This window comes from Geotrypetes seraphini, chromosome 4 (genome assembly GCF_902459505.1).
Source record: "Geotrypetes seraphini chromosome 4, aGeoSer1.1, whole genome shotgun sequence".
NCBI classification, from domain to species: Eukaryota; Metazoa; Chordata; class Amphibia; order Gymnophiona; family Dermophiidae; genus Geotrypetes; species Geotrypetes seraphini.
In genome coordinates this window covers 239,238,326-239,250,767 of record NC_047087.1, presented here as the reverse complement: position 1 = coordinate 239,250,767, position 12,442 = coordinate 239,238,326, and the positions used below count along the sequence as shown (strand labels likewise).

Sequence of the window (12,442 nt, the reverse complement as noted above, 5' to 3'; positions counted from 1 at the left end):
CTATACTGCCATGTGAAAATCTGCTCGGGGGGAGGGGAACAGAAAAAAGCGCTTACTACAAATGTCTTCTTCTACAATTTTTTTTTTTGCCAAAATGTTAGCATTTTTTAAAAAATTTGCAAGTGTTTTTGCACTATGTACTGCGTAAGAACGATTTGTGAAAAAATTCACACTTTAGTACCTACAATAGCGCCAGAATCTTAGGGCCTGTTTTACAAAGCCACACTAGCGGCTGCCGTGCGGCAACAGCCTCGAAGCTCTTTAAATCTCTATGGGCTTCGGGGCCATTACTGCGCTGCAGCCGCTAGCGTGGCTTTGTAAAACAGGCCCTTAGATTACAATTATTCAAGCATCCCTGCTGAAGAGTCTGGCTTTTAACCAGCTCAGAGTTAGAGAAGAGCTTTAGCTTTTAATACATACTTAATTAAGACTATAAAGATTTGGGAGGGAAGGGGTTAATATAGATCGGCTGAATACAATTCTTTCAGAACAGGATGTCTCCGACACTTTCATTTTGTAAGCAGGCAAAATTCTGAAACCATCATAAAGGTAAAATGAGTAAATGTACAGTTTCTTTGTTCTTGCCCTAAATTTACAAAAGTGTCACTCTAATTATCATCATTTCAATGTTTTAATGTATACTTCCATTTTGCTCTGTAGGGGTACAACAGGACATTATTCAAACTGAAACTGAAAAAAGAGCGTATTTCAGATGTGCAGAAAGCATTACAAAGTGGGTCCAAAGAGCTGGAGTTTGAGGATTTTAAGAACAGTCTGAAGGAGTAAGTTTTTAATTTCAGTAAAAATCTACTATAATCATTCCAGTATGAAAAGCATTACCCCTGTACGTGAGCACCTGCATTTTCACAAGTCATTGGATTTTCTTTCTGTACTAACTGCTACAGGCGCTTTGTTATGTCCAAGCTTGACTACTGCGACTCCTTTGATGTGAGACTCACTCTTTACTCCCTCAAACATTTATAGATTGTCCAGTCCACCACTGTCGAACTACTTCACAGCTCCCACCGCTACAACCACATCACACCTCTCCTCCGCTTTAAACATTGGCTTCCAATATCTGCAAGTGTCAAATTCAAAATTTGTCCGTTTTTAAAGGCCATCTTCCTTCCATTCCCTCTTATATTAATAATCACCGTATCCCTTACACTTCTTCCATTGGCTCTTGTTCGTTTAACATTAACCTCCTTTCCCTCCCACCTTCAACAGCTCTGCACTTGGCCACCACCCATGATTTTGCATTCAGGGGTCCTTTTACTAAGGCGCGCTAGCCATTTTAGCGCACATGAAATGTTAGCACACGCTAACGCATCCGTTATAGTCTGTAGACGCATTAGCGTTTACATGTGCTAATATTTGGCGCACACTAAAACAGCTAGCACGCCTTAGTAAAAGGGACTCCTCGGTTACTTAGGCCCCAAGCTTTGAAATTCACTACCCCAGTATAGCAGTTACCAACCCTCAATTCACAAATTCAAGAAACTGCTCAAAATTTTCCTCGTCAATGAAATGTTTGGCACCTCTACTAATTGAGACCTCTTGGCCATTCCAGGCTTCTTTTCCCAGTTGTTTCTCTATCCCTTTCAAGCTTATAGAATTCCACGTAACACTTGCAAGTTTAACTTCCAATTTATGACATGGGGGTTACCCTGTATTGGTAGCATGGAATGTTGCTACTGTTTGGGGTTCAGGAATCTTGCTTACTCTGAGATAATGGAATGTTGCTACTACTTGGGTTTTGGCCAGGTACTAGGGACCTGGATTGGCCACCGTGAGAACGGGCAACTGGGCTTGATGGACCATTGGTCTGACCCAGTAAGGCTATTCTTATGTTCACTACTTTTCCTTCCCTTCCCAGTGATTTTTTTTTTTTTTTTAAACTGTTAACTACATAGAAGTGCCCTCAGACCCACTGAGGCATATCAAGCACAATAAATAAACAAGTGGATTATCCACACTGTTCCAGCCAGTGCCTATATGGAACAGTTTGCAACCGGGAAAAATGTCAATAAAGAAATTAAATTCAATTTTGTACTGAATGATGTCAAATGTCTTGTGAAGCTCTGATTAGATTCGGAACAAAATGTCAGAGGTTGATGGGGTGGTTAAATGTTCCACGTTTCTGTTGCATTTGTAGTTGAATCAATGAGTTCAAGTCAACCGATGTTAACTGCGAGGTGCGCTCCCTGCCTCTTCTCATGTTAGGTGTTTAACACAGGATTTAACACATGCTTACAGTATGAAGCCCATGTTAAAATGCCTAACAAATTTTTTTTTTTTTTTTTAACCCAAAAATAATATTATTCTTTTTGATTTAGGATGGGTCATGCTGATCATGAGATAACTGCAGCCTTTTCAAAATTTGACCACGATGGAAACCAGATTCTTGATGAAGAAGAGCAGAATAGAATGAGGCATGAACTAGAGGAGAAAAGGGTAAGATATACTGTCAAACACATATATATGTAGCTTCATGCAGGATTGGGAAACCCGATCCTGCCATTGGTACACAGTATGCAAAAGCTTGTAATTGGACAGAATTTCTTTGAAGGGGGTTGGTGCAATACTGACAAAACCTGCAGGGGCAGAAAATATCTGAGAAGATGGCACAGAGGTTTTTTAGGTCAATGCAGGCAGAAACTACAGAAGCAAATTTACCAGAGATGCAATTTTAAATAATTCATCATTGCTACATAGATGTGGTGAAGTTATTTAAAATGAGCCTTTCCATAGCAATGAATTGTATTCATTATGGTTTTGATGTGGATAACATTATGTACAGTTTTGAAAGATGTCACAGATTATAAAATTCTACTGCTCTCATTTAAAATCAAACTCTCCCATTTGCCCTTATTTTTAGACAAATTACTAATTCCTCAAAGTTCTCCCCGTACCTTACGTTCTACGGACCAAAAACTCCTTTTCATCCCTTCTCTAAAAGAATCTTATTATACAAGGAAAACCAATTTTGCTATAACAGCTCCTACTTTATGGAACTCTCTTCCTCAATTTCTTCGGGATGAAACTCATTTACCTAAATTCAAAACTAATCTAAAAACTTTCCTATTCAAGGATGCTTTTAACAACCCCTAACCACTTATATTCACTTACTTACTCATCATTGTCCTAAAAGCTCCCCTTTATTTCAGCGCATATCTTTTATACCATGCACCCCTGTCCTTCATGTTCTATCCCTTCCTTCTATCTCATTTCCTCTAATATTATGTAACTTTTCCCTTCCTTCCCATCTCTCCTCACGGTCATGTTTGTCAGTATATGTCTAATATGTTTTCGCATATTTCTCAAACACCCCATTAACTAGTTCTTACTCTCCTATTTTAAATTTTTTTTTTATATTGTTAACCGGTCAGATATTTGTTTTATGATCGGGATATCAAAAAAAAAAAAATCAATAAACTTAATAGTATTCTTAACCTCTCTCCAGAATCTAATGAGCATGCACAGGTGTACGAATCCCAGAAAGGAAGGAAATATTATTGCTGAGAGACTTGGGGGGAGGGAGTCCTTTTACTAACCTGTGGTAAGCACTAATGCATGCTTACCAAAGCTTAAAAAGGCATACCACAAGGTGCGATGCGGCATCCTGTGGTAAATTTCAAATGTGAGCACACTCCCCAAGAGCAAAAAAATAATGTTTTGCTAAGGCCACTTCCTACCACAGCAGTGGCTCTGGGGCAGGGGGGGCAGTCCGCCCCGGGCACTGTCTTTGTGGGGGTGGCTGCCTGTGCCGATACACACTGGACCACCAGGCTATAAGAGGGATTTTTAAAAGGTATGACGGGAGGGTGGTGTTCTTAAGAGTTATGATGGGGTGGGGGAGGTTTAAAAAAGTACCGGGGTGTTTTTAAAAGGTACGACGGGGCGGGGGATGTTTTAAAAAGGTATGGGTGTAAAAATTTGTATCTTCGCTGCATAAGACCCACCGACATTTCCACCCACTTTTGGGTGGGAAAAAAGTGTGGCTTATGGAGCAAAAAATACGGTAATTCTTGTGTTGGCTTGTTTCTTTTTCTTATGATATGGAACTCTCCTTTTGTTGAGGACTAGTAGGAATATCTGTAATTTCACCTTAGGCTTTTGTTTTCTTTTTTATTTCTCTCCAAGCTTCTGCTTTTCTGTAACCTTGGCGAAATAAAAAATTATTTGAGAAATATAAAGGGCTCCTTTTACAAAGGTGTGTTAGGGCCTTAACGCGCAGAATAGCGCACGCTAGCCTCTACCGCCTCCTCTTGAGCGGGCAGTAGTTTTTCAGGTAGCATGCATTATAGCATGCGCTAATCCAGTGCGTGTGCTAAAAATGCTAGCGCACCTTTATAAAAGGAGCCCAAAGTAAAAAAAAAAAAAAAAAAAAGCCAAAAAAACAAAACTCCTGAAAGGTGGATAAATTGATTATTCATCTAATTAGGTAAAACTGTAAAAGCCCGTGCCTTGCTGTTGACCCAGATTGGTCAGTGTCAGAGACAGGATTCTGGTCTAACCCAGCATGACACCTTCATGAGCTCATGTTCTTTTTTTTAAAATTATCATTTATTTATTTACTAAATTTGAATAAACTATCAAGCATTGAAGCATCTTGTACAGAAAATATTGTATAAGATTCACATAGTTAAAGAAAAGTAAACCGATACATTTATAAATCATAACTTAAACAATCTCAAGTCCTCACCTTTAAGATCCAAGGTTTACTCATGAGTGATTATAAGAATTAGATACAAGTCTAAATAAATAAAGCGATATATCTGATAGCTGGACTGGGAGTCAGTGCTTATGTTCTTATTTCCAATCTGAACAGCAACCAAGATGATTTTTTGTTGTTATTCTCCTGCTTCAGGTTGCTTTGAATGCAGAAATTGAACATTTGGGAAGATCCTATGGCAGCAACAATTTGGAAGAAGGGGTCAATTTTGTAGATTTGAAAAACAATCAAACCAGTAGGCTCAACTCGGTGTCACAAGAGGAATTCCAAACGTGAGTCCTAGTTATAATCTCAGCTGTTGATTATAAAACTGTTACTCCTCTGCCATATCCTAGTCCAGGGGTAGGCAATTCTGGTCCTCGAGAGCCGGAACCAGGTCAGGTTTTCAGGATATCCCAAATGAATATGTATGAGATGGATTTGCATGCACTGCCTCCTTGAGATGCAAATCTATCTCATGCATATTTATTGTGGATATCCTGAAAACATGACCTGGCTCTGGCTCTCGAGGACCGGAATTGCCTACCCCTGTCCCAGTCTATCCTTTTTTAACTGTAGCATTCTACATTAAAAACCTAGGAGGATTTTTATTAAAGGCTGGGCCCGTAGTAAGGCAACAACTTAGGGCTCCTTTTACTAAGCTGCAATAGCGGTTTTAGCGCATGCGCTAGACCTTAACGCCAGTATTGAGCTGGCGTTAGTTCTAGCCGCCTAGCGTGGGTTTAGCGCGCGCTAAAATCCTGCATGCGCTAAAAATGCTATCGCAGCTTAGTAAAAGGAGCCCTTAGTATTAGAGTGGTACATGTGATTCATTAACTGACACAAATGTGTATTGCAGGAGATATATATAAAAGAATAAGAAGTCCTACAAGGAAGAAACTTTGGATTCAGACTCACAGAAAATGGTGTTTTATAATCTACTTTAATCTTCATTCTTGAATACCATATTTTCCCTAAAATATAGAGCTCCATGCAGCTCACATATAAGATAATAGCGACATATAGGGCTCCTTTTACTAAGGTGTGCTAGCGTTTTTAGCGCACCCTATAGCACACTCTAGCCAAAAAATTACCGCCTGCTTAAAAGGAGGTGGTAGCGGCTAGCGCGTGTAGCATTTTAGCGCGTGCTATTCCGCGCGTTAAGGCCCTAACGCACCTTTGTAAAAGGAGCCCATAATAAAACAACCAGGAAATCAAACCTCAAAAAGTTTCTGAAAAAGTAAGGCCTTCAAATGTTTACAAAATAAGTAATAAGAATTAGCCTTACAAATGTAAAGAGACAACCCATTCCACAAAGAAGTTGCAACATAAGAAAAAGAATGTTTAATATAACCCCCCTCTTTTACGAAACTGCGATAGAAAAGGCCTAAGTCTTTAGGGACAGGAAACATCAAAATGTAAGTACAGCTGGATCTACGTGCTATACTTCCTGAGAAAAACTAAACCAAAGAGGTAATAGACTCTAAAGTGAGACCACAAAATATTTTTAAAACTAAATTTAAACATTTAAAATCTATTCTGGCCTGAAGTGGCAGTGAGTGAAGGCTTTTCAAAGGAGGAGACACATGCTCAAACAGCAGCCATATTTTGGATTACCTGCAAGCATTTGAAAATACCTGCAGCCAGTCCATAGTAAACTGAATTGCAGTAATCAAGTTGTGATAGAATAAAAGACTGAAACATAATCTCAAAATAAGAAGAGCCCTTAGGCACCTGGGAATCTTAGGCCCATCTCCCAGTGCATTCTTGGATGCACTGTAAGTGGCGTAAGATTCCAATTGACCCTAGGCTCCTCACATGGGTGGGGGGTTCCAGCAGGAGGGATTTGGGCAGCCCTCCTGCCAGCGATGTACTGGGGGATCTGGCAGGAGGGACTGAGTATCCCTCCTGCCATTTAATGTACAGGGGGATAGGGGTAGTTATGGCAGAAGGGCCTGGGCATCCTTCCTGCCATGCGATGTTCGAGGAAGGGCTTGCAGATGTCAGGTAGGAGAGACTGGGCATCCCTCCTGCCACATGATGTTCAGGAGGATGGAGGGGTTCTGGCAAGAGGGATTGAGCATCCCTCCTGCTGCTAGTATTCACTGTGAGTGTGGACGAGTTGTCACTAATCATATCGTGGCAGGGAGATCTCTTGCCGCGATAAGCTCAGCGGCAACCCAATTCTCTAACCAGCATCTTTAACATGGACATCGGTTAGAGAATCAGTTTCTTAGGTGGGATTCTGTATAGGACACCCATGTTTAAGTCTCAATTTCCTAATGGCTATCTGCATGGGGCAGGAGCATAGGAAGATCGCTTCTGCCCAAAAACCAGCTAGACCACCAGGTAAGGCCGGGATGCCAGGGAAAGGCAGAAGGAAGGCGGGGGTGGGTCAGAGCCGGATATTCGTGGTTTTTCGCCATTCGTGGTCCGGCTCTGCCCCTATCCCCCGTGAATAACGAGGGAGAAGTGTAAAACTCAGAACATTTATAAGCAAACTGAAAATTTATTTAAAAGCATTAATCAGGCAGGTAACACTGTTACAGATGGGACCTTTTGAGCAAAGACAATAGGATTGCACAAGACAAATGTTGCTAGAGCAGAAGGATTAATTTATCTGGATTCAAAAAGTTACTCACAATGTGAAAAGTCCTTAAAATGAAGCAGAGGCCGCAAGGCCTAATGAAGCAGCATGGTGATCCAGGGAGAAGAAGAGTTGAAACTCGATCCAAGTTGGTTCCAGAGGGAGAGAGATCATCTTCCCTGGTTAGAAAGGATTCCACTTTATATTTATAGGGTTGAGACCTGTTCTAAAAATAGATAACATCATGATTGAATTATAGTAGTTCAGCCTTTTTCTCTATTCCCAAGTGGTCTTATGATTGAATCACAATGGCTTAAAAGGATGTCTCAATATAGAGTATTGTTACTTTCTTTACTGGAAGTGGTATGAATCTATGTTTGAGTGGTTTACCTCTGTTCTAGGTAGATGAGGTCATCTGATCGAATCTTCTTTGAGTAGCTTAAAATGGTGTGAAGAGCTTTTGTTGATCTTGCAGACTGGAAATGGATTTGGTGTGAAGGGCTTTTGTTTGATCTTGTAGTCCAGAGATGAATTGGGTGTAAAGGGCTTCTGTTTGATCTACATCCTGTTAAAGTTCTGTTTAGCTCTGGTATCCACCCTGGCCATGTCTTTTGTACTTAATATTTTCTGAAGGTAATGGCTCAGTCCTTTCTTTTGTGTTCTTATTGAATGGGGCATTTAACACCTTTCTGAACAGATGGCTGTGCTGGCTCAAAGACCATATCAGAAATTCACTTTTAAATCCACCAAATTAATATACTTTAACTCGAAGAAGAATTGTAAAATCATATCATTTTTACTTTAAGTCCCTCAGAATAAATGATCTATTGGGTCAGGCAATAATTCAAATTCAAAATTCATAACCCCAGCAACATTAACTATATCATGCTACATATTTTAAGATCATATCAGAATTATAAAATTATTTCATGCTACAAGAGCAGCGGCAGAACATTTAGCACCCCAGGCCACAGCAGAAACCTCTCCTGCAGCTTAGTAAAAGGGGGAGTAAATTCAGCAAAGTCCTTGCCAATATTTTATGCCATGTAGTCTAATGAACTTTGCAAGCAAACACTAGGAATTCCTAATTCAATAAGGCTAATACAGAGCTGTTGTAATCATGCTAGTTCGGAAAAAAATGTGATCCTGTGTATATTGTGGTACCATTTATTGGATCAATATAAAATTATTCCAATATTTTGGTATAAAGGTTCTTTCAATATTTTAGAAGCACTTCACATTTTAGACATGCCAATACCTGCATTTAGAGAGGTATATTGCATACACTCTAAAATCGATTTTACAAAGCCGGGATATATGCACGTAAAACTGACAAGGGAGTCTGGTCTGGCGTGTTTGGGGGGGACTAGAGTGGACCAAAAAGATACATGTACATTCCACATTTCAAAGTGGAATGGAGGAGTAGCCTAACGGTTAGTGCAGTGGTCCAAGAACTACTGCAGCTCCTTTCTGACTTTGGGCAAGTCATTTAACCCCCATTTGCCCCAGGTACAAAATAAGGACCTCTATATAATATGTAAACTACTTTGAATGTAACCAGAGAAAGGCAGTATGTCAAGTCCCAACCCCTTTTCCTTTAAAAAGGGGAACGCATATCTATGACTGTCAGAAGAAAGAAAACAAGTAGGGAGCGGGATAGAACACATCAACCTTGGGGCAAACAAACTTATTTCTATAGATTCAAAATAAATACAAGAGACCCACTGACTGAAGCCCTCCACTATAAGGACATTACATCCATAGGACTTTTTATACATGTGTTGGGTCATTGACTGAATCCCTCCACTATAAGGACATTACTTCCATAGGACTTTTTATACATGTTTTTTTGTTCATGTACTCTTATATTTATTTTGAATCTATAGAAATAAAAGTTTGTTTGTCCCAAGGTAGATGTGTTCTATCCTACTCCTCACTTGTTTTCTTTCTGTTGGATTTTACATGGGGTCTCTGTCCTTTTACTCTGCTCCTTATCTATGACTGCTAACATGAACATCAGGATTTACACCTGATCCCAGGGACAACTATATTTTAGAAGGTTGCTCAATTTGTACAGTGTTCCAATGGAGAGAGTAGGGTGGCACCCTCCTCCTACACACACACATCCCCTCCCTAAAAGTATACTGGCAAGGAATCAGTCTCTGTGAAATTGCAGGAAAAATACACATTTATGTTTCTAATATAGCTGACATAAACACATACTTTCCAAGACATGCACATTTATGTTGCTATGTTGACCACATTGATATTTTAGACATTTGCAGTTATAAAATGGATGCGCCTGCCATATGTAACCCAGTACATAACTGTTCATTTCTCAATGTATTTTAGAGCAAGCTTTTTGATGGCAGATCCTGTTCCTAAATACTAGCAAAACTTGATACATCCCGACTTGGACATCTCAGTTCTAATTTGCATGTTTTTCCCAAAATGTTAATGTTAACCATCTGCATTAACTGTGTGTTATAGAACTGCGCATACAGGGAATGTAGAACCCAGCTATTGAATTACTCCCTGAATGACAAGTTCTATTGCTCACAGCTAATTAACTCTAGCACCCAGTTATTATTCTGCAGAGAATCCAGTAATGCTAGTAGGTTTTAGATTGCCATGTATCAAAATGTTCTTCTTTACCAAGATATGTTTCATGCAAGGAACACACATCTTCGCCTGCTTCAGTTTTTTTTGTAAGGAAACTAACCTGAGAACTTTTACTCTTAAACCAGTGGCAAAGCAAGGTTCATGGGCAAATTGCATGCCAAAACCAGGAGGCTCTTTACAAATTTTGGATCTCAGATTTTGAATGTTAATATTGATTTCAGGATGTGGCACATGGTATATGGCTGGAAAGATTCATATTTTTTTTCTAACTGTACTTTACTGAGTATATGGAGGAAGAAGAAGCTTCTACATGATATCTCTTTTCCACAGGCTTGTGAAACGAGTACAACAGCTAGAACATTCCATTGGCGGCACTGTATCAAAAATTGATGCCGTGGTGATAAAATTGGAACTGTTGGAAAGAAACAAATTAAAACGGAAGGATCTGATGGGCAAACTGCTGGACAACATTAACAAAGTACGTATAACCAGGCTTCAGGGTGAAAGGACCAACTGATTTTAGGATTGTTACGATGCATTCATCCATTAGTGCAAGCACTCGGTGGGACCATGCGATCCGCAGCAGCAGTCTTCTTTGGTGAAGATCTGACATAATGGCAAACTTCCCCAATCTGTGGTTCTGAATTAATCTTTCATTTACAAGAAAAAAAATTGTAAGTTCACAGGTACCATTGAGTGTACACAAGTCTCACAATGCTCTGCTGAGTACTTGGACTGAGTATCTCATGGTTCATTTTGGAGCAGCGTCTCCAAATGGGTTCATACTATCTGTAATGATACCTCACTAGATACCTATATATTAAGCTTGGAGATCTTAGTAAGGCCCTTACTTACTAAGCTGCAAAATAACAGCCTATTACCATGCAATTGTGCCCAAGTAGGTGCCCTGAGTTGATGGTGGTATGTTTCCAATGAAGTAGCCACCCTTGCAATGACATTTAGTAGGGTTAGCAGACATCCGGGAAAACACGGACATGTCCTCTTTTTAGAGGACTGTCCGGGTGCCCGGACTGACTTTCCAAAATCCGGCAGTCTGTCCGGGATTTGGAAAGCCCTGATGAGTTCCAGCTGCATCTGGAGGGCCTCCGACTATGGGTGGATGATGTCACACACATCTGCGCATGCTAGAGGACCTCAGATGCAGCCCGGAGGTCGGGGAAGAAGCGATGAGGCTTTCTGGGGGTGAGACTGGAGGCAGAATTGGGCGGAGATGGTGGTGGAATGGGGTGGGGGCCATGTGTCCAGGTTTTTGCATCTCAGAATTTGGTAAACCTAACATTTAGTAAATCCCATGAGAATTTTCCACATAGGGCTATAAATGGGGAAACTTCATATTCCTATTCATGGCAGCACATGATGACATTCCCCATCTTCTAAAGGGGCTGTAAAAGCCCCCATCCTTCCCATCAAAACAATCATTGGTAGACTGTGATTCTTCCCCCTCCCCCCAAGCTTCTTGTCAAATTTCTGGTGAGTTAGTGAAGGCAGGAACGATCCTTTATGTGGATTATTTGCCCTGAAAGTGACAAATTTGAGCAGAGAAAGTAATGATATTCACTCTTCCACTTATGTGGAAGTCTCTCACTGTACCCACTTATGTGGAGGAGTTGCTTTGTGGATTAGAGCATAGCTAGAGTCCCAGTTTTGGGTGTCTGGTACTAGCTACAAGAAACTGTTGAAGATGCTAATGCAATATTATTGTTTGTTGAAAGGAAGAACAGCTCAGTCAGGAAGAACTCCTCCATCGAAATCTTGACCAGTTGGTTAAAGAAGAGCAAGACGACTACAAGACACCCCAGAGGCTGAAAAATGATCTGACTGGGCCATCCTCGGGAAACAGAAATAGCCTGTACCCCATGCAAGGGTTACCGGGTTCTCAGAACGCAGTTATTAACACCAGGCTCCATTCTAACTCCCACTTCTAAACCCGAGAGTAATATAACACTACCTCACTGTGAGGTAGTTTGCTGGATCCAAAGGAGGAGGAAAAGCGGATGCCACCAGTGTGATAGCCATGAGCAGCACTAACGACGCATCTCATAGGAAACATCCCACCTGCCTTCAAGGTCTATGAGGCCTCTTTGTGCAGCTCAGGCATACCATCTGGGTGGGAAATGGGGATGAGGGGGGGACAGCCAAGTCTGCCAAACATGAAACGGGGGGGGGGGGGGAACACAGATAACAAAACAATCTCAATGTTTGGTCCTTAAATCCAGGAATATTATGTCTTACCTAATTTACACAGTGTTGGGCCACTTAGGACAGCCAAATTATACATGAACACTTTACATTCCCCTAAATGAACGAATAAAATTGCAGGTCAATCCAAAATCTTGCTTGTAGGCTGTAGCAAGCTATTTGCGGGCTGTGCAGCTGCACAGAGTGCAAGGGAGGTGGGGGCTCCAAAATTGTGTCCTGTCCATTGCCTTCCCTGCTTGGCTGCAACACAGTGGGCAGGATAGGAGCTCTAGAGGTCATGCCACATAAGGCAGGTTTCC

At 40.8% G+C, this 12,442-nt stretch overlaps 1 protein-coding gene across 1 annotated transcript in view; it reads left to right on the top strand.

Moving 5' to 3' along the window:
- PKD2L1 (polycystin 2 like 1, transient receptor potential cation channel) overlaps positions 1-12,048 on the top strand; it is a 61,792-nt gene extending 49,744 nt beyond the window's left edge. The window contains exons 11-15 of the mRNA XM_033943716.1: positions 661-782; positions 2,337-2,454; positions 4,871-5,007; positions 10,254-10,401; positions 11,657-12,048. Coding sequence (XP_033799607.1) covers positions 661-782; positions 2,337-2,454; positions 4,871-5,007; positions 10,254-10,401; positions 11,657-11,869 — 738 coding nt within the window. The 3' untranslated portion in view covers positions 11,870-12,048. The remainder of the gene's footprint in view (positions 1-660; positions 783-2,336; positions 2,455-4,870; positions 5,008-10,253; positions 10,402-11,656) is intronic.
- Positions 12,049-12,442: the final 394 nt, after the last annotated feature.